This window comes from Ischnura elegans, chromosome 3 (assembly GCF_921293095.1).
Source record: "Ischnura elegans chromosome 3, ioIscEleg1.1, whole genome shotgun sequence".
Classification (NCBI taxonomy): Eukaryota; Metazoa; Arthropoda; class Insecta; order Odonata; family Coenagrionidae; genus Ischnura; species Ischnura elegans.
In genome coordinates this window covers 43,907,920-43,930,585 of record NC_060248.1, presented here as the reverse complement: position 1 = coordinate 43,930,585, position 22,666 = coordinate 43,907,920, and the positions used below count along the sequence as shown (strand labels likewise).

Here is a 22,666-nt window from a genome sequence, read left to right as displayed (position 1 = left end):
GGGTATTATGTAGATGTAGATGTAGAAAGAAGGAACTTATTTTTTCTAATACATTTCGTTAAAGTAAAAAAACAAATTTTTAGGTACATCAGTAACATGAAGCACCCAGTCGAACATGGCACTCGATACTGAAAGCATCGAAAAACTCCGCTCACTTTCATAAGTACCTAGAATCAATCAAAGGACAGGTCAAAAGTTTTTCCGGGTCATTGTAAATATTAAATACCACGGCGATAGAAATCCAGAGTACACCAGTTGACTTTTCTAAAGAAGCTGTGCCCACATTACTCAACAGGATTGATGAACGATATCAACAACCATGCACTTGGGCTCTTATGAAGTAACAAATTTTAAAAAACCTCATTTTCTATGGTACTTAATAGTATCGTAATTTAAAAAAACTTGTAAATGAACCAAAAAAGAGAATTAAATACTATTAAATTACTTATGGCAGTTCAAGCACAAAATACCATGTGCCCAGAATGTGTAGGAGTACTCGCAATTGGTGATTTTCGGAGATAACAAGGAGAAACAGGGTGGAAAGCCGTGCAATGAATAAAGTAATTGTTCTTAGACTAATATTTAAAATAACCGCGAAATAAAAAAAGATGATAATTAACGGAATCATGCAAAAGTTTAGGAATTCCACCGTTGATTAATAATTAATCGAATTGGGATCGAAATTTATAAGTAAAATCTCCCCTGGGATTTGAATTCGGATCTTCTAATTAGAAGTCCAGGAATTGAACACACCGAGCAATCCAATCAATCCCTTTGGTTTTTCTTCGAAACCAGGGACAAACTTGTGAGATTTTTTTAAACTTAAGACGGCGGCCGGATAAGAATATTTTACGTCCATTGGAGTCGTAACCAGCTATGTTATATTGGATGACAATTCGTTGTTATGAGAATTAAAAATAAAATTGTACTTTAGTTTCAGGATCTAGGAGAAGACTGATTAAGGACCTGAGTGCAGTGAGAGCCTAAGTTATTTTGAGAGGGTGTCCGTAAAAGAATGAAATTATGATCTGATTTAATGACGAGTAGTCTGATTGGTTTCTTTGCATTAATGACGTTAAGGGGAATCTAATGATTCTTTGGACTAGATCTGAGGTCTCTAAACTTTTTAGTCTGTGGGATGCAATAACTATCGAACAACAGTAAGGGGGCCAACTGCACTCTAGTGGTCCAAATTAAAAAAATAAACATAGATGTTGTTTTTAGTAAGTTAATCTGCAGCAGATCTTGGCAGAAATACGTAAATTTTTTGAAATTCCGATCGTAGTATAAAGAAAAGTTCTCCAAATTCCGGATGAGAGGGCCTTCGGGCCGTATTTCGAAGACTTCTGTACCAGATGATAGCAAGCTGAAGCCCCGGGGTAGTAAAAAAAATCGAGGGAACAATAACAACATCGTAAGGTGACTCACGCTATCACTACACCTATTTTTTCAATTGTAAACTTCGACCAATATCAATATTAGCCCATCCATTGGCAAAATCCGTACCTTGGAGCGTAACGTCGGCAAATATTTTTAATATCACCTATCAATAGAGGCATAGAACTCCTTGGATTGATGGAGCGCGGTGCCTGCAACCCTTCTCCACATCTTTCTGTGCACGCAGCTGTCCACGTGAATCAGAGGGAATGCGCGTCTCCAAGGACAGGGCCGACGAGGGATTGCAATCTCTGGTTGGCCATTACCACCAGCTGATTTCAAAGACGGATGGAGAATACATTATTCGCCGTGTTTCAAATCTGAGGCGATTTAAAGGATCAAGGATCGTGTTGGTGTGGCGGCTATTATGCTGCCTAATTCTCTTCAGAGCCCGAATTCTATTCCATCTGGTGTTGGCAGACATTTCAGAGGAATCTCACGACCTCAAATCGACTACAAGTAAAGTGCTTGGCCCTTCAGGTGGGACGTAACACCTTCAGTCAGGAGGACGCATCACTCCCTCTCGACTTTATTTATTACATACTGCTACAAGCTGGCTATATCGCCTGGTAGTATCATAATACTCAAAATAAACGAAAGAGTGAAGGACAGAAAATACACCTATATGAACCAAAAAAATACATACTTTCGAATGCCATACAACTTACAAATGAAGTTTTAACCAAATGGCCCAAATTCCTACTCTCTGTAATAATTAGCATTTTATTTTTTTTTGCTAAAATACTACGATCTCTCAGTGATTCAGCCAGGAGATTGGTTAGGATAGGTGAGGGTGGAGCTCACTCCATCATAATCCTGAGGCGTGTGATGTCTTTACGCGTTCAGGGTATTGGGTCGGTCACTTTATCTGAGTTACCTCACAATTAATTTACATATTACCCTGCAAACCACCCACAGAGATGTTTGGCAGGGGGTGAAACATCGCCAACACGCAACCATCACCAATATCCACCATACACAAGACCATTCATAGGAATTAAAGTTTACTTCCTCGAGCATGCATGACACATAAGTTATAGGATTAATCTACCTCATACTCATGAAGACGATTTGCCTATGAAGTTAAAACATGCTGTTATAAATACTAGGAAATTGAGAAAAATGCATTAAGGAATGCGTAATGCTGCCGTTACAGTCTCTTATATATCGCAGAAAAATGACATTCTAAATCTATCTCGTAAATTTGTTATTTTTACGATCTGATCTACCGCAGTATATTGGCTTTCGTATTATATGGCTAACTTCGTCGGACAATAAACTGCTAAGGAATTTACACAAAAGGTTAAGTCTAGTTTTCAATCTCAGGTCTGACAATGATTCCCATTCGAGTTGTTCTGAGTCAGTAATACTAACAAGACCATCGTAACTGCTTTTTGCATACCTGGCTGCTCTTCCCTTTAACTCGGTTTTTAAGCCTATTTCATAAGGATCCCAAGCACTGACAGGGTCCAACGAGGGAGAATCACTTCGTCGTCGCACATTCAAAGTATTCTGTTCACAAATCCCAAATTACGATTAGCTTGACCTGATATTTCCCCCACTTCGAGGATTGGGAGCGTGGAGGCCTACTGGGTTGCTGCTTAACGAAGGGTCTTTGGTTCGAAACGCGGGTGAAGCCTTTGAACACCTCGAACCTCGAAATCTTACGCAATCACCTTTAAATTCTCAGGCAACAGAGTAGACCCCTATCAAAATGTATTCACCTAAAAGATATTAACTTTACTTATGATGCAAATATGTACAGAGATCTAATTCTTATATTTCACATACCGGTAAATGTTTTCAAAGTTTCACCCTACATAACCTAAAAATTAAAAAAAAGGCAGCTTCGATTTAAGGCAAGTAATAAATCTACATCTACATAATACCCTGCGCGCCACCTCTAGGGTGTTTGGCAGGGGGTGATCAATCACCAGCATGCAGCATGCAATTGGATTTCAACATACCCACCACACGGTCCAAAAACGTTACGCATACTTAAAAATTATACTACCACGTGCTGTTAGAAATAATAATAAAATTCGGAAACATGCATTTAAGTATACTTAAGTTAGTAGGCTACACTACAAAGTCATCTATTTGTGAGTTCTAACGCTGCCGTTATAATCTCTTATTGATCGTGGAAAAATTGACATTCGGAATCTGTATGTTCTACAATCTATTTCTCTTATTTTATTTATATGATCTGATCTTCCGTAGTATGTTGGCGTCCGTAAGATATGGTTAACTTCGTTAGAAAAGACACTGCCCTTGAATTTATCTTGAAGGTTTAGTCTAATTTTCATTCTACGGTCTGACAGAGATTCCCATCCGAGTTTATCTAACAAGTCACTTACACTAACAAGGCAATCTTGACGATTTTCACGTACCTGGCAGTTCTTCTTTGCACGCGTTCTAACTCTGTTTTTAAGCCTATTTCATGAGAGTCCCAAACATTGGCAGCGTATTCTAATTCGCAAGGAGAAAAGGTCGTTCGAGCGGGACTGATACGGTCGAAACTGCCTCTCCTCGGCTGTGAGTACCAATGGGGTATAATTTCAGAATGGGGATAAAATCATCAACTCCAGGTCTCAATTTCCTGCCTAATTTCGGACGAGTGACGGGCAAAAATGCCTTCGGCGACAACGAATAGGTACGTGAAAGTTACAATTTTATATTTTCGAAGAGGCGAAAAAAAGGAAGAGAAATCGAAAGTTTTCCTCCTTGCATCTCGTGCAAAACCCAGGGGAGGGCAATTGGCAGGCGCTATGCCATAACATCAGCTGCTGGTTGCATCACCTAAACACCTCTCCACACATTGCCAATGATCGACCGCTCTCCGAACAAGGAGGCGATGGCCTTCTTTATGTGGTAGGATTTAGATGCGCGCTTATGCCATTCGGCGAGTTTCTAAGGCTTTAACTGGAATTATCGAGATCCTTGCAAAGCTCTTTTCTAGGCTTCTGCGGAGAAGAGAAGCATGGGAACTTCCAGGAACCTGACAAGATGGGAGAAATCCAAAAGATTTGGAATTCATTAGGAATATAGGGGCCAATGTTGTTAAAAATGTATTGTTTCATAAAGGATTTGACGATTTCCCAGCGAAAGGTGGCTAAGATTTCCAGTAGCCCATTGACAACGGTTTATAAAGCAGAAACTAATCAATTTATCTCCCCCCCACTACTTATGGTTTATACGGTCAGGTATTTCAGACGATCTATCATTGTACTCCTCGCCTGAGGATGACGTAGTGCGTGGAAACCGCGGTCATGATTGATTAAATATTTATGCGGAAAAAAAGTTAAATTATCATTCATTATGAGTAAATTCCACAAGGTGACGCCTCAAACCATCAACTTCAAGCCGAAACTAGGAAAATAACAGTATCAATAGCCTAGGGGACGAGAGAAAAGAATCCTCTCGAAGAGTTCGTAGATATGGACGGCCTGACTTGGTCAGAAGCTAGAGAATAATCCAGAACGAAACATAATTTGATCAAATAAAAATTAAGTTTAAAACTCTATACTCATTATTTGAAGTTTCTCTTTCACCTTCTTATCGCATTGACCGAGGATTCTTTCAACACTGTTTACGGTTGGATTTCCCGCATAGTTCGCGTGCAAGTTTACCCCACGAAAGATCCTGAGTGATGGTGACCCCTAAGTATTTTACGAACTCGGCATTCGATTTCAACCTCATTGGCGGTGTGACTTCTTCTTGAGGAGAGATGTATGTATTTCCCAAAAAATCTTATCCTTACACTTTTTCAAAATTTAATTATAATTTCCAACTACTGCAGCATTAATTTATGGCAGCGGGGCCCTTTTCTAATGTGAATCTTTTGAAATGACCATCAATTTATCTGTACATAACGACAACCAAGACGCGGATTTTTTTCGTGATCGCGGTGGTAATATCAATTATGTAAAGAAGGAAAAAAGAGGTCCTTTAACACTTTATTTTGGTACACCCGAGGTAACTTATATAGTATGCGACCTATCTCTATCCAAAATAATCCTCTGATTGCGATCGTTTAAGAAATCCTTCATCCAACATATTACGTGCTTATCTATACCGTACGCTTCCAACTTCTGAAAAAGCATTGCATAGATCAAGAGGCTTTGTACGCAGTCACGCGCTTCGGTGCAAAGTAAGCTAGGATGCAAGTAACCTTATCGAATGCCTTACTGAAGTCGGAAAAAAATTATAGCGTCGATTTGATCATGTCTGTACCCACGGCTAAGATATCCTGGACAAGGAGAGTTTCCTGCGTTCCAAAAATCCTCCCGTTTCTAAATCCGTGCTGTTCTTTTACTAACAGATTTTGGCTACATAGATGGCCCATTACTGAACTGAAAATAATATGTTATAAGATTTTGCTAGACATGGAAGTGTGATAGGCTTGTAATTACTAGGCTATTCCCTATCCCCATAAATAAATATACACGTGACGTATGCGGTATTCCAATATTTAGGTACAACATGCGCTTTTAGGGATTTTTCTAGCACAATCTTCAATCAAGGCGCTATCTATGAGGCCGATTCCCTATTTACGCGATCTGGAATGAGATTTCTTTGGATTAATGGATGGATTTAATTTTCTAAACCACAGCTTGAAATGCAATTGATAGATGCAATTGTTCTGGTAGAGTCGAGGTAAAGGCGTTGATATATTTGCCGTGAAAAAAGGACGACGCTATGAAAAAAAAAATAATTTAAGACAAGATTTAATTCGATTGTTGGTCATTCTATACCCTCGATAATTCATAAGTAAAGCAGAGCGATCGCCCAGTACCTCCTTTACGAATGGCGAGAAAGCCTTTGGGTTGCCGTCTAAATATTCTCCCATTGTTTTTGTTATGAATTCGCTCAAGTTTTTTGTCTATTTTTTCGAATTAAAAAAATAATTTCCACGCATTTCTTTTTTTCTCACAAACCTGCGGTACAAATAATAATCTATTTAATACGCTTCGTACGCTTGAGAATAAACCTGTGAGTAGCAGGTTAATTTTCCCGGAAACCCCATCCTGTTTACTTGATGCATGTACTAACCATATACTTACTTCTCACGTGTGCAATTGTGAATAAGAAATTTCCGGATCCGCTTTAGGATGAATTCTTGCCAAGGAAGAGGATCATTCATCAACTCAAATTAAGATTCTCACAATATTGAATAGAAAGGCTACTTGACTACTAATGTATTACCTACTTTAATGGTGCTAATAAGGATAGTGTAACATATCGTTGAGGAATAACACCTAGTCCTACTGATACGCGGCACGGATTTGACGGATTAAGATGTAGTGAGTCATGGACAGAGTCGTGCAGTAGGTGCAGGTTGTGATTAGAAGCATTTAGAAAAAGAATTTATTATACTTGACTCTCCTTTGATTCACAATGTAAGCGACAACTATAAGTACCCTATCATTTGTAGATTTCAGAACGAAATACTTCAAAAGGAAAAATACAAAATTTTTGGATGCTGAAAAGATGTATACACTTCAGCCGTCGCTAGAATATCTGGTCATATTTTCTTTTATTTCTTGTCCTTATTTATTCGAAAGACCTTTGCGCGATAATTCTCATTTTTATTGCAAAATGTGTCCCCTGACAAATTGATGCCATTTTAAAATATGTACCTATTCAATGGTTGTTTTGTAAATGTACTTGGTATGCTCCGAATTGCAGAAATATGTAGCATTATGCCCGAGCACCTTCATCGTAGAGGTATTAACGATTGCTCAAGGAAGGATATCCCGCGCTATACATTAATCCGGTCATTGTATAATCGTATAATATTTCAGGCGTAAGTAAACCCACGATGATGAAGCCATAGATAGTTCTGATTTACTGAAAATAAATTTGAGAGGAAAAAAATCATTTTCACTTCTCAATGGACCTAGTTTTACTTTTTGCGAACTCTAAAATAGTATTTTCGTAAATGTTCAAAAGTTAGCACCATTTTTAAAAAGAAGCATTCCCAAAAAATATACATGTTAAAGGATTAGAGAAATGCTCTATACGTCGGTACTGAGCAGTACAACTCTTGAAATCGGAAAGAAACCACCATTCACATTTAATTTCCTTCAACAACAAATGCCGCATTTCCTTCAGAGGCGCTGGGTGGTCTATTCTCCACACGGGTGATGAGTCGAAGAAGGAATAAATCATCATCTTAATGAAACACTAAAGGAATGAGTTACTTGATGAACCCTCATACAAGTCCGTAAGGCCCAAAGAGGAAAAAATCTCAACTACGCAGTCGTCGGTTTGATAAAAGAAGAAATTCACGTCGAAGTCCGACGACGAATTAAACGTAAAAATGATAAAAGATGGTTCGTTTGGTTGCGTCACTTATCAAAAGGGCGAGAGTATGTGATGGGTCCGATTGGGAGATTAATAGGCCATAACATAGCCGTAGTGCGTGGGGGGATGAGAAGTCTTAAAACCTCACGATTGAGAGGACCAAGGAGCAAGTGAGGAAGATAACGCGACCTCCTCCGACAATGACGTTCGTATTTGATAGGGATGAGGCGATTCCACCTTTTTTCGATTCCGGTTCCAATTCTTTCACATCGATTCACGATTCAGTCCATTCTTATTCATACTAACATGTGAGATATTTATATCTGAGTATTATTGCTGGGATGAAAATGTAAGCATTGAATAGAATAAAATAAAAAAAAAGACAATTAAGTGGCCTCAAAAATTATATTTATCGAAAAAAAAAGCGAATTATTGTTAAAATAATGTATCTTTAGCTTTAATAAAATAACAAACACTTTAACTGTTTCAGACATAAATTGTAAACGTAATAATGTACACGTTATAGTGCACAATGGCTCAGGTGTGCGACGGACTTTATACCCCAAGCTTATTGTATAATTTCAAATAATTTATTTTCCTGGAATCGATGGAATCGAAAATGACTTTAGGCGATCGATTCTCGATTCCGATTCCGTGCCTGAGAATCGGTGGAATCGAGAAATGACATTTGGAATTGACTCATCCTTAATATTTGACGGTGGGAAGGCGTATGGGGAGCATCCCGAAGCCTCCACTTCTAAATCTTCTAATAAATTGGAAGGGAGAGCGGGTACGCGCCTATGTGCGAGTTTCAAATACGGTACGCTGTGGGGAATACTTGATTCACCTTTCTCACACATTTAACCCATTGTCACCCAATTTTGCTTCTAAGTAACAATAAAAATGTATATATTTTCAGCTGTATTCAGGAAAGATTTAAAATACGTGTTCTTTTGTGCTGAAAAGTTTATTGGCGAAATATGTAGCTGCCACAATAATTGTGATTGATTAGAAAATTTTCTCAGTTTAAAAATGAGAAGCCTTGAAATTTTCTCCCAAAAGCAGCTTTGGATTAGAAAGGGTTAAGCAATACTATACTAGCTACCTCTAGGGTCTGTGGCAGGAGATTATATCCAACATGTACCAAGTAGTGATTGAAAAATCAATTCCGAGTTATACGAAAAATAGACTTTTAAATACTAAAGATCGAGGAAATCGAGATCGAGCATTGATCTTTGAGTTTCGATCCAAACTCGATTTTTCCAAACCCGGTTACACCTACATCTACATAATACCCTGCGAGCCACCTCCATGGTGTTTGGCAGGGGGTGATCTATCACCAGCATGCAGCATGCAATTGGACTCCCACATGCACACCACATTGGTAAGCACGCCCTCGAGCATCGCACCCACTTGATATTTCTTAAAAATTATTAGTGAAACCGAATGGTTCCAGGCGGTGATGCCAAAACTTTAATTTGCGGGCATCAGTAAATTTTTACTAATAATAATTCACGCATATATTCGCATATATAATAACGCACGCATATATACACGCATACGATTAATCGATTGCGCGAGTAGAATAATTGAAAAATGTCTGCATCTCAAATGAATATTTTGAGTGTTTTTTGAATATATAATAAACATTCTTTAGCACATACTGTTTTTTTAACCTTCGACTTTTTAGATTTATCGATTTTTCCGTTCAAATTCCGATTTTTGTTGAAAAGTCGAGCTTTTTGTTTCGATTAAAAATCGATTGCTCCAAAAAAAAAATGATTTTCGCCGACATTTTTCAATCACTACTATGAAGTATAAAATCTACATCAAACCTGGCATGCATCCTCATGGGTTTGTAGTATGAGATTGTTAATTTTGCGAGGAGAGGTGTTACATCTTGTTTGCTGTATACGAATACAATCGCGGTAACGGACGTAACCGATGTTCATGCGCATCATTCACTTGGTACTACAGAGCATATGATATGGAAATCGTTGAATAAACGTGCTATTTACAATGAAAAAAAACTAGGATTGAAATTTCGAAAGTTTTGTAGTCTTTTTTCCTGCAGAGACGCATAATTAGGAATTTTTTAAAGGCGTGTAACTTTTTCACGCGTAAAATTTGTCCGCATTGCTTTTGAACCCTACTAAAGGACTTAATGGCGAATCATGAAAGTTGGAAGGCTTTAGGTTAACTTAGAACCTAAATATCAGATGCGTTGGATGTTATTCTTCTACTTCAAGAATGTTCTCCCATATGTTCCTGAGATACCTTTAAGGCAGAGGAAACCGATAAGCTGTTAAGAGGATGGTGGTGGGTTTAATAGTAATCCCATCTTGGCCTCTCAAAGTAATGAATGATTTTTCTATCAACGAAAAAGTATGAAATTAAATGGATGGGTCGGTACATTGCTTTTTCTGTTGTTAATGAAAAGAATCAAGAGTTGCAAAGCTAAGCATTAATTCTTCATAAAATAACCGCCACGGGTCCGGGGTTCAGATAATGACTATTGCATCACCTTAATCATAAATACATGAATTCGAGGGGAGGAACGTGGGGTAAATTACTTTACGATCAACCTTAGAATTATTTGTATCAAAAGACACCTTTTGAAATCATTTTAAGATTCGCCAATTTTCCGTAATGTATTTCATCAGCTTTACTCACACGAAACTTGCCTGATGAGATGAATCAGACTATTGTCCCAGATGAGTCCCGCCACCGAATATTCCCGCGATATACGGTCTCCAAGATGCTCACGCGTATAAAATACATGAACGTAAAAAAATATTCAGTTTACAGTTTGCCTCTGACATGGTAATTTTCAAATAAAAAAATGAAAATATAACAACGATTTTTTTCCGTGAGTACGCATGCTATGAGGGAACTTAAATTTTTATCACTTGTGCAAAACAAAAAATTGCGTCCAATATGACCCAATATTTCATTAGTTATAAGGGTATTTCTTGATCCGTATTTAACTAACAAGTAACTTGTAAGTAAGACGCATTACGCAGTTATTGCTACTAAATCATATCACCGAGGACGAAAGAGGAATTAGAACACTATATACAAAGGTAACGAATGACTCTGCTAAAAAAAGTATGAATGTAAATACGTCTAAACTTTAATTAATAATTAAGGAAATGCGGTAAAAAAACTAACCTCAGTGCGTGATATCTGCAGAATTGTACAGATAAGGTCATTTTCGCCGTTTCAAGACTGGGAATCTGAAAGATAATAATAACTTCAATGAACATAAACACAAGCATAATTAATATATGTAAATATTAAAATTAACTTCCACAAACATGCACTACGCGTCATGTACGCTACACATGACAATTAATATACTATATCTTAGGATAAGCGTATTAAGAGTTCATTTGGTTGTCACTGAGCCTCAGCGTGTTCAGTGAACCCCTGTATATTTAGTAGGTGATCAGCACAGCTCACCTACTAAGTATACCTACAGGGGATTCGGCGGTGGAAACGTCGGCTAAAATTTAAAATCCAATCCCTTGCATCATCTAGGAGCATCCTCATAAAACTTCATTGTTATAAACACAATGTGCCATCTATGTTGCATTCTTTTGATTCCACTATTTCGTTTTATATTATTTTTCTCGATATAAATGATACGGAGATCACTACTCGGCTGCATTTACATTTCTCTTAATTTTTCCCAATGGTTTGATTGTTGATACCTCAATTTAAGGCTATATTGTCCTCCATGTCGTTCGATGAAATCAACGGAAGCACTAACCGTCACCCAACGTTGTTAAAAATTATGCAAAATCGCGTAACTGTGCGAAAAGCACGGGCAAATGGATTGAGTGCTTTTGGCCCATTCCGTAATACTTCATGTGGCCCCAAAATAGTTATAATAGGGTCCCCAATGAGGACCCCGTTTAATGACCCTCCTGGGAGTAGTTTTACGAGATAGGCAACAGCGGGGAAAACCAACCATGGGCAATTCGTTCACCCCCGTAATAGTGACTACGTGCAGCGTATGCCACCTGCGAAGGCGGAGAGCGACCGGAATACCCTGAGTCCAATTCTTCCTCTGGCGAGAAGGCGTAATGATTTGCACCACGACTCTGGTACTTTTCCACTGAAGGCCCCTCTCATGGCCACAAGAACTTCCGCTACCCATCTTCCGTGCTTTAGTTCCGCTTGCCTCGCATTTGAAAGCAAGAATCATTCCAAAAGGTAAGAAGCGTCTCCCAAACGTGCCAAAACAAGAGGCGAGCCCCAAACCCAAATACTCAGCCATAGAGCAGTGACCAGAGAACGTTTACATATGAAGTAAAATGCACCTCAATTTGCAGGGTGTGAGTTTTCAAAATTTTTACCTCTCTCGTAATCTCTACTCCAAATTGATATAAAAAATACGTCAACCATACGGTTGATGTGAGCTCTCACCAATCCTTTATCGTGTCATAAATCGCACATAACTGTGTATTACAAGGAAATTCCTGACTAAAGTGCAGAATAAAACCTTATAAGGACAAGTAGTTCAAATAAGTTCCTACCGTAAGAATAAGATTACCGAAAGTATCTCTAAGAAGTATTTATTATTATACTTGGTAAGAAACAAAATAATATGTAGAATACAAAAGGTTAGAGCTAGATACAGCTATATTTTATAATTTCAGGCAATGAAGATGAATTTAACTTTCAGCACAATGCTAACGGAATGTATATCTGATATCAGTGGCGTAACTAGGAATACGCTTCGAAGGGGGATTGGGGGGGTTAGTGGGAGCTACTCCCCCAAGAAACTGGGAGTTCAGGAAAAATTTTGAAAAATAACATGCCTGAAAGTGTACTTTACATCATTTTGGCACTTAAAATTTAACTTTAAGCAGATGCAGTTATTATGTATCAAATCCAGACGAGATTTTTAAACAATTTTTTTGATTTTTCTGAGGCTTTGGGGGAGGATACATCCCCCCATAGTTACGACACTGTCTGATATGATGAAATGTAAGGTTTACCGATTCATTCGAATTCAAAACAAAGTATTATTACAGGCAACCCGCATACCACCCTACCCGAAGAAAATTACTAGATAATAATACGTGGCTTGTACTACCTCTGTACCATAGGCAATCATTTTTGAACCTTCGTAGAGTACTCATTGTTGGCTCACTGTATTAGCTAAAAGAGGGAAGATACGTATTTAAAAAGTGAGGAGGAAGGTGAAGGAGGCGCTCTATCTCGTAGAGAAGGCTGGAAGGTTAACGAAGGTGGATGGTGTCGGTTGTGGAGTTTACGAGAGGCCTGAGTCGTGGTGGGGGTGAGGTCACGCGGAGTTTGTAGTGGTGAGAGGAATGACGCAGAGGCGGCATGGGAGGGGAGGGCGGAGGGGAGGGAGGGAGTGTGGACTTCAGACCAAATCTCTGGGAAGTATAAAGTGTGGCCGTTCCCACCACAATGGCACTTACTCCTTGAACGTGGAGAGTGAGGTGCGTTCACGTTGCACTTCTCCCAAGACGCTTCTGGATGAGCCGGTGCATCGCCGCCGATATTTAATCGTCTCCAGGACCCTGGTCCAGATTCATCTGACGTCGGCCTTCCAGGACACTGCTCCGTTCGCGATTTCTAGCCTGCAATTAAACCGTCGAGATGCCGGGAGTCACCAAGCAAGAATTACCCCCGTAAGCATTGATTCATTTTTCTAATTAGATCGCAGCCTTTCCCAGCGAATTTCGTCTGATTGTGAGAAGGATATTCGTGTGCCCCACCGAGCACGGGGCCGGTTCTAGACATTTTTCTAGTGCAAGCAAACAACATTCCGGCAACCCCCATCAGAAATAACCTAAGAGTTAGTAGGATTAGTGCTAATAATTGGACTGAGCGCTTAGGCGCCCCCTTTTGCTTGGCGCCGTACGCGGCCGCGTACTTTGTTTGCCGCTTAAACCCTGACCGGGTCGCATCCTCAGCTGATGCCGATATTTCTGAGGATACCATCAGGGCACGACGCCTTGCCGTCGGAAGCGTCGGCAGCTGAGGAAGATACAGCCAGGCAGAGAACCCGAATACCCTTATCACTGTATTCCTTTGGGCTTCTTTGGCGTCTCTCATGAGTCATGGGCGAAAACACTTTCGGCGGGACACCAGACGCAGCAAAATATTTTTCCTGTGAATTTGTTTTCTTAGCCTTTTCCCTCACTCTCTATTTTATAGCCATTATTGCATGGCAGGGAAATTATTTCATTCACAATGTCACGCAAATTTTCCGTCCCAATTAAGGATTTCCGTGAATTTAAGCCGCAAAAGCCAAATTACGTCGGTAAGGATGTTGCTCTTTCTACATCAGCTGCGTCGGGGCAGTTGATGGTAAGGGGTTTTGCCTTTTTCTGCATTGAAGTTTGTTTCCCGCTTTTCACTATTCTTCGCTCAAGTGGTGGTATACGAATTTCTGGTTGTCATTTGGTATTTTCATTCCATTAAGTGATATCGAAGTTTAAGCGGTATCCAGCCCAGCCCCACGTCGTAAATTTTGTGCCGCGAGTCGCAATACGCAGTCGAGTTAGTTTGAGGTTGTGGATTTGGTTTGCAAAGACTCCTACAAGATTAAGTCTTACTGCTGAACCATCCTCTATAGAGCCGAGTAAAAAAAACACATCGCCAAAGTAGGACGTCTACGGACTGAAATAATTTTTTTTTTTAAATTATATAAATTGTTACTCTTAAGGTATTGCAGTGATTGTGACTCTGGTAATGTGAAACTAGTTCTAGTAAACTCTTCCATTGAAGAGTCGATCTGACATCCAAGGCAGAGGAGGGTTGGTGGTAAGGAGATTAAAACCCTTCCAAAGGAAATTTGTAAAGACTTCAGTATAAGCCCTCCAAATGAATTCCCTCCAACAAAAACATTTTATCTAGCCAATATCCAAAACGTAAAATATATGGCCTCTTCAAAATTTAATTTCCCCTATGGTTAGTTTTCCCTGAATGAGCATCGCAATTCAGGATTTCATATCAGTCCACATATTTTTTTTAACTATATACATTTCTCCGTGCATTTTTTCAAAGATATTTCACTGTTACTGTTAAACATATGGAGATGTCCTCAATTCCTCCCTCATTTCGCTAAGAATGCAACTATTTTTTTCATTATAGAACCTATGGTGAGGTGGGAGCCACTGTATTGAAGAAGCAAGCATCGAAGACAGCCTTGGTGAGAAGTGCCCTCAGTGAGAAGCCACTGCTAGCACCTTCACTAGTTCCAGTAACTGCAAGGCCCACTTTGCAAGCTCGTTCCCTGAGTGTTGCATATGGCAGCCTTGATAAGCTACCAGCTAAGGTTAGTTCTCAGCGAATATTTTTTGTGCCAAATAACAAGTTTGTCAACCTAAAATAAATGAGGGACTACGGTTTATTAAGAATGCATAGGCTATTCAAGACGTAGGAATTTTTATTTTCCAAAATTAGTGCCTATAATAAGGGTTACTAATGATTAAAATTACCCATTAAATGTCTCAGTCAGTTACAAAGTAACATCATAGCAGTCTCACATGTCAACAAATTCATTGTTGTCCATTTGCTCCAACTATCATGGAAGAAAGATTGGCTTGCTACATCATTCGGTTCCTATATTCAAGTAATGGATTGGCAGAATGTTATGTTAGGTTACTTAAGAAAGGCAGTTTCAACACACAATGAAGAAATCAGTGACAGCTAACCCATTCCCATCAGCCAAAAAATTCAATATCACTTTGGACTCGTGTAAAAATCGAGGGGAAAGCCAAAAGAGATAATTGATAGAGACAGTCCATTCAAGATAATTTTAAATGCAATTCTACTTCGCTTCACGGGTTTCTCCGTGTCTTTTGCACCCTTTTCATTGTTGGAACTGTTGTTTTTGAATTAGAGAAGGGTGGGAAAAGGGAAGAGGGGGAGTTTTGGGGGGACTGGCTAGAGAAGTATTTAATTGGTGGGTAATCCAATGAACAGCTAGAAAATGATTAATAATCAAGCTTATGCTGCTTTAAACACAGAAATGGCAGTGCCAATATAAATAATTTAAGATTTGTATTTTCTGATAATTTGCTAATCATTACCTCGAATATCAATTTCAACTATACTTAAGTATTATAGTTGAAAGTATACTATTATAAAGTGATGCATCCATAGCAAAATGTTTTTAATCTCCTTTTTTCTGTAGGGAGATGATACAACTGACTTTTACATTGGGATAATCACTTTCACTGCTTTCACATAATTGTAAAATATGAAATAAACATTTAAAAGTGACTTACTAATGCCAAATAAAATGCTGAAGTAAACCATGTCATTTTTCCCATGGTCCTAATATAAACATCTTTTCCTCTTTTTAAACTAGGTTCGAGAATTTGTTGAAGACAGTGCTAAATTGTGTCAACCCTCTAACATTCATGTATGTGATGGCTCTGAATCTGAAAATGAGTACCTTCTAAAAATCATGCAAGAAAATAGAATGATTGAAAAGTTACCAAAATATGAAAACTGGTAAGTAGGTAAATACAACAAGATGCTTGAAAGTTAAGAATATCTGTAACTTAAAAAAGTATCTCATCAGTATTATTGTGCACGCCAAGTGCAAAAATATGAAATCTAATTCCTAATAACTATCAGCTGAGAATGACTCTACCTTCCCTTTTTTTTTGATTTATCAAAAGATAATCTTATGATAAACTTTCACTGAGGAATGATTGATTACCCAAAATGAATCAATCAACTGTCACTATTACTATGCAAGATTGCATTCACTCCTTTACATAAGTATTTGGCCAGCAAGTAGCATTATCTTGGAAAATTCAATAAAACACCAATATTTTATCAATTCCTTTTCAGTTGGTTGGCAAGGACAGATCCTAAGGATGTTGCCAGAGTTGAATCCCGTACATTCATGTGCACAAAAGATCGACGAGAGACAATACCAACACCAAAGCCAGGTATCAAGGGAACACTTGGAAACTGGATGTCACCAGATGATATGGAAGCTGAGAAACAGAAAAGGTTTCCTGGCTGCATGAAAGGTAAGAAAGGTTGAACAGGGGAAATGGTATTCTACAAAAATCTTGATTGCCAATGAAAGTGCTTCTGATTTGTACCAAACCATTGAGCTGTAAATATCTTACCAGAGTATTTGGCCATTTGAGCAATTCATTATGATCTGAAGTCATTAAAATCTTGGATGATAAGGCAAATCATCATATTATAAATGCATAAGAATGTACAAAATATCATGAGAAGTGAGGTGTGTATCCTCAAGGCATAGAGTACCTGTATTATCCTAAAAACAAAAGAAAATGAATTAATTAAGGTGGGTTAATCGAGAGACAGGGTGTTATAATCTAATAGTACAATGACTGTTGTGCAATTTTCTGGGGCATTACACATCTATTTGCCTTTCTATGAATACATGCGATAACTTGACTTTAACCTCTCACTTCACCTATGCAGCTATAAAGCTTTTCTTTTTACCAATCAGAACTTTCTCATTTCAGGACGCACCATGTATGTCATTCCCTTCAGCATGGGACCAGTTGGTTCACCCCTCTCAAAAATTGGTCTTGAGGTCACAGACTCTCCTTATGTAGTAGCATCCATGCGTATCATGACGAGGATGGGCGCCAATGTCCTGGAAACATTGGCAAAAAGTGGCCAGCCAGATTCGTTTGTCAAAGGTCTACATTCTGTTGGATACCCACTTGAGAATCCCTCTGCTGGACCTACTTGGCCCTGCAATCCAGAAGCCACTATTATCATGCACCGACCTGACAAGAACGAGATAGTTTCCTTTGGCAGTGGCTACGGAGGAAATTCTTTGCTGGGAAAGAAATGTTTCGCTCTTCGAATAGGTTCAACCATTGCCAGGAGGGAAGGGTGGCTTGCAGAGCACATGCTGGTATGTTGAATTTATAAGTTAATCATTAAATCTATCATGAAATAAATATGCATTCAGTTCTTGAGTGAGAAAGTAAACAAGTATGTACCATTCTCAGAGTTCTGACATTCTTTTGGTTTCAAATTCAATGTTGATTTTTTAAGTACATACTTTTATCTACAATCCATGACAATTCATTCAGCAAGTAATTTCACTTATTAATAGACAGAGCTGAGTTGCCATATTCTGTGAACAGTTAGTAAAATATGGCAATTTATGCCTAAAACAATAATTGCCACACTTAAAAAGAGTGATTTTTGTCTAATAAATGTTTTGGGGAATAATTTTTGATTTGCAAACACAAATTTCTTTATGAGGGTGGTTTAAATTAAATTTCATCATTAAGCCTTCCAATTTTATTTCTTCATTTCTGCTGTCCAGATTTTGGGAGTAACGAACCCCAAGGGCAAGAAAAGATACATGGCTGCAGCATTTCCAAGTGCCTGTGGGAAGACCAATTTGGCCATGATGACCCCAACCCTTCCTGGATATAAGGTTGAATGTGTAGGAGATGATATTGCTTGGATGAAATTTGATGAAAACGGACAACTTAGGGCCATTAACCCAGAAAATGGATTCTTTGGAGTAGCACCTGGTAAGGCTACCATTTTTACAGAATACATTACATATTTACCTATCATTGATAATATCCCACTCTTTCTCCACATTTTCATCAATTTGCAACTTAACATAGGCTAGATTTTAAATCTTAATACGTGCTAGATTTTAGGCTAGATAAAAGAGAGGGACTTTGACGTATGAGTTAGGTGGCTACCTTTGGGGTGGTAAATTTCACCTGAGCAATGGAGACTTTTGTGCAACGGGTGAATTTCTGTTTTTACTTGTAATGCCGTGGCTGATTTATGTTCCTCTCTTTTTTATTAGGTACATCAATGTCTACCAATCCAAATGCCATGGAAACTGTATTCCAGAATACAGTGTTTACCAATGTCGCCAAAACCAGCGATGGAGGAGTTTTCTGGGAAGGACTAGAAAAGGAATTGCCCTCATCAGTCACAGTCACAGATTGGAGAGGGAACCCATGGGATAGAAAATCTGGAACGCCGGCAGCTCACCCTAATTCCAGGTAAAGGGCTTATTTTAAGGATGGGATCATACAGTCCAATACTCAAACACCATGAATAATGAGGTATTTTATGATCAAGAAAGAAATTCAGATGTTGCCTCGAATAAATGGCTACTAAATTTTGGCAGTACATAATTGTTATTATGTACTTGCTTTGGCTCTATCTTAACTTGGTTATTCGTCATCAAACAATACATCGCTAATGAAAGTAAAACTAGCATAATGATGCAAATTCTTTCAGTTCATTTCAGTGAAACAGGCAATAGAGTTTACATAAAATTAACTCCATTTATATGTTTACGTCGATGGATAAACGGAATGTAATGCAAGATAAAGGAAAATAAGAAAAATATTTAAAAACATAGTTTTGAGCTATTATGGGATATTAAATATTTGATTAAATATATTAGATAAAACTTCCTTAATTATGAATACACTTACTGTAGGAATGCTCATGAGCTTATGCATCACATTAAAACTAGTGCAATACATTGGTTACTTGTCTGAAAGAGAACAGAATAGTGGATACTTTACTTCCTAAACAGTATTTTTAGATAAACGTCCGGCTAATTTTGAATGTCAGGACAAAAAATAATTGACATAAGATATGAGTTAAGATCCTATTAAAAGGTTTCATACAAATAAAGGTCTAAAGGGAGAGAAACCTCATCACACATTCAATCACATCAACATGGGTGTTTTGTCATTTGGAATACATACATGCAAATAGGTTTTCTGAATTATGAGTCAAAGCTCAATAGAATGTCCAAAATATTTTGGCTAATTCTTCTTCATTCTATCTTGAGCCCTATTTTATTGCTCCTACTGATGACTTTGGATGGATTCACAGTAAATCATTCAGTAAAATAAAAAGAATTATAACAGCATACCAATTACACTGATCTACTAAAGCACTCTAAATGCTCCGTGCACATTACAATGTAATAAAATGCTTTGAGTCTGATCTCAAGCATGGGATCATGTGTCAATATAGCCTATACTATTTTTCTTAGCTTTCAAAGATAATAATGAATACCTTTTGTAACTTTTTCAGGTTTTGTGCACCAGCAGGTCAGTGCCCCATAATTGACCCAGCGTGGGAAGATCCAAATGGTGTGCCCATTGATGCCATTTTGTTTGGAGGTAGGCGACCTCAGGGTGTGCCATTGGTGTATGAAGCTCTTTCTTGGAGCCATGGAGTCTTTGTGGGAGCATCCCTTAGATCTGAATCAACAGCTGCTGCAGAACATAAGGTAAGGACCATTTAGTTCCTAAAATATGCTACCGCAATAACAAATCCTACTGTATAGAATGACCTTCTGTTTAACTAGGAAATGGTTTGTACTATGTTTGACTATTAAAGTCTGAAACTCCTTCAACATAAATTATGTTATTGTTATTTGCATCTTGAATTTCTCGTATTAAAGGGGATAACAATTTCAAAATCCATTTCTCAAGTTAAATGAAAAATTATTCTAACATAATTAACGCCTAAAATTGTAAATAAATATTCTGACGTTTAACTTATCCATTGTTACCATACATTTTTTTAGGGCAAAGTCATCATGCATGATCCATTTGCAATGAGGCCATTCTTTGGCTACAATTTTGGTCAGTATCTTGAGCACTGGTTGGAGATGGAGAAGAAACCTGGTGTGAAACTTCCAAAGATCTTCCATGTGAATTGGTTCAGGAAGGACTCGCAGGTAAATTGGGTTCTATGCATGATATGTTGTGAAAAAATTGATCAATCTTTAAACTCAAAATGATTTTATTGATAAGTCTGTGAGACAAATCTCAAGTTTTAATGAAGTCTGCTGTCTTTTCAAAGCACAATTAAAGTTATCATTGACAAATAAATGGCACCGTCTGAAAAGGATATGTTTGTCTCTGATTTTTGAACACAACGGCTATCAAACATTTTCTTAAAACCTCCTAATTAACTTTTAACGCCTTTAATAGTAGACAATAGGATATCCTGCTCTAAAAATCACACATCCTCCAAAACATTTGAAGCATTATGATTTTGCAAATAAATAAAAATTATTGCTATACTCTTGACTCTTTTATTTGAATTTGGTGCAATGTCCAATTTCCTCATGGTACTTATGTCTTTCTTCCAGGGCCGATTTTTGTGGCCAGGATTTGGAGAGAACTCTCGAGTTTTAGACTGGGTTTTCAACCGTGTTGAAGGAACTGGGGAGGCTGTTGAAACACCTATTGGTCACATTCCTACTTCTGGTGCCCTACGGTTAGATGGTCTGAAGGAAAATGTTGACATTGAACAACTATTTAGTTTGCCCAGGGATTTCTGGCTGCAGGAGGTGAGTTCACTATTTATAAATATTGGATGGACATGAAGAAACAAACTTTTATGGATGGCAAGAAAAAATAACTACATACATAATTTGTGCTGTGCGTGAGCTCTTCAAATTACGATTTCGTTAGCTTTTTTGTAAAGTATTTGCTTTTATCAATTTTTTTAAGCTACTTTTAATACACATTCCCAGAAAATGGCATTTATGGCTAGTTTCCATGCTGGTATAGTAACAAAGGATAATATTAAAATTATTGATTAGACGAAGAGCATAAAATTTTGCTAAGATATAAATACTTCATTTTATGCCATTAGATGCATAAATACATACTGTACGTGACCTAAATGTAGAGGCTAATGTCTCATTTCTTCCTTTAAGGCTGATGCTATTGGAAAATACTTCGAAGAACAAGTAGGAGAAGACCTTCCTCCAGTTATTGCCAAGGAGCTGAGCAATTTGAAGCAGCGGCTGAATAAGATGTGAAAGGAAGCATGAAAGACTGAAATGAAGTGTGCTCTCTTCCTTTTTCTCATAAGTATAACGGGTGAATAGATAGGACCAAAAAAATTGAGAGGTGAATCGCAGGAGGTGGTCTTGGGGAATCAGCATTTCAACAATTTAATCTCCTTCTGACCTTAGCGCTGACGTCACTTTCTCCACATTTTGCTCACAAATTTTATAGAATTGTTACACAGAGTAGTTCCATTGAGAATGGAATAAGTTTATGTATGTTTTGTACTTATTTTTAGAACTGCACACCTAAATAACTACTTTTAATGAATCTTTATCATTGACTGTATCCCATTACTAGTCATGCATTTTATTTTGTGAATCAATTTGTTGATGCATCATATCATTATATGTTTTGTGTATGTTAATAAGTATGTTTTAAACCAATGCGACATATTTATTTATAGAGAAAAGCACATCTTCCACAGTGCACATGGTAGAATTCATTTGTAGTTCTACGTGGGAATTTCTATTTTTGTCTGCAAACAAGTATTGAAATGCTTTATGTATTAAAGAAAAGATGAAGGAATATTTTTATAGGTATTTTTTCATGTTCTGCGATTTCATACTGTAAATTTGCAGATTTTGTGAACATGAAAGCTCACTAGATGAAATGTTGATTATATGTCAAGTGTGAATCCATACATGAATGGCAGAGAAATTTTAAAGCAATTCTCTTGAAAAATAAAATGATTTTTTTATAACAAAAGATTTTTATTTTGCATTAGTAACCAGAGTTTTAACTCTCTTTCCATTAATATTCCATGCTTCTATCGACTCACTTATCCACTGTGGACTTAGATATCTAGCAGTTGATGTCTTTCCTGACTCTGCCAGCGATCATAACCAGAATGATTTCAACTATGTAAAAGTTAAATAAATGCACAGGCAATGTCTCCATTAGCTGTCTATTTTCTACAGTAAAATCATTGCTTCACTGGGTTCATGATGTCCAGAGCAATTTTGTTATCAATGATACAAGGAAAAAAGCCCTATATGCACACGGATTTCGATAGCACCCTTATCATGTGTCAATATCTTTATCATATCACTTAGTTCTTG

The 22,666-nt window shown here is 37.8% G+C and overlaps 1 protein-coding gene across 2 annotated transcripts in view; it reads left to right on the top strand.

Moving 5' to 3' along the window:
- LOC124155717 (phosphoenolpyruvate carboxykinase, cytosolic [GTP]-like) overlaps window positions 1–22,308 on the top strand; it is a 142,167-nt gene extending 119,859 nt beyond the window's left edge. Inside the window, exons 1-11 of one of the 2 annotated variants that reach the window (XM_046529764.1) lie at window positions 13,195–13,412; window positions 14,881–15,064; window positions 16,103–16,248; window positions 16,594–16,778; window positions 17,250–17,650; window positions 18,071–18,284; window positions 18,575–18,776; window positions 19,831–20,029; window positions 20,330–20,482; window positions 20,900–21,100; window positions 21,473–22,308. In XM_046529764.1, coding sequence (XP_046385720.1) covers window positions 13,381–13,412; window positions 14,881–15,064; window positions 16,103–16,248; window positions 16,594–16,778; window positions 17,250–17,650; window positions 18,071–18,284; window positions 18,575–18,776; window positions 19,831–20,029; window positions 20,330–20,482; window positions 20,900–21,100; window positions 21,473–21,577 — 2,022 coding nt within the window. In that variant the 5' untranslated portion in view covers window positions 13,195–13,380 and the 3' untranslated portion in view covers window positions 21,578–22,308. Of the gene's footprint in view, window positions 1–13,194; window positions 13,413–14,880; window positions 15,065–16,102; window positions 16,249–16,593; window positions 16,779–17,249; window positions 17,651–18,070; window positions 18,285–18,574; window positions 18,777–19,830; window positions 20,030–20,329; window positions 20,483–20,899; window positions 21,101–21,472 lie in introns of those variants that run through there. The other variant, XM_046529765.1, reaches the window with a different exon arrangement.
- Window positions 22,309–22,666: the final 358 nt, after the last annotated feature.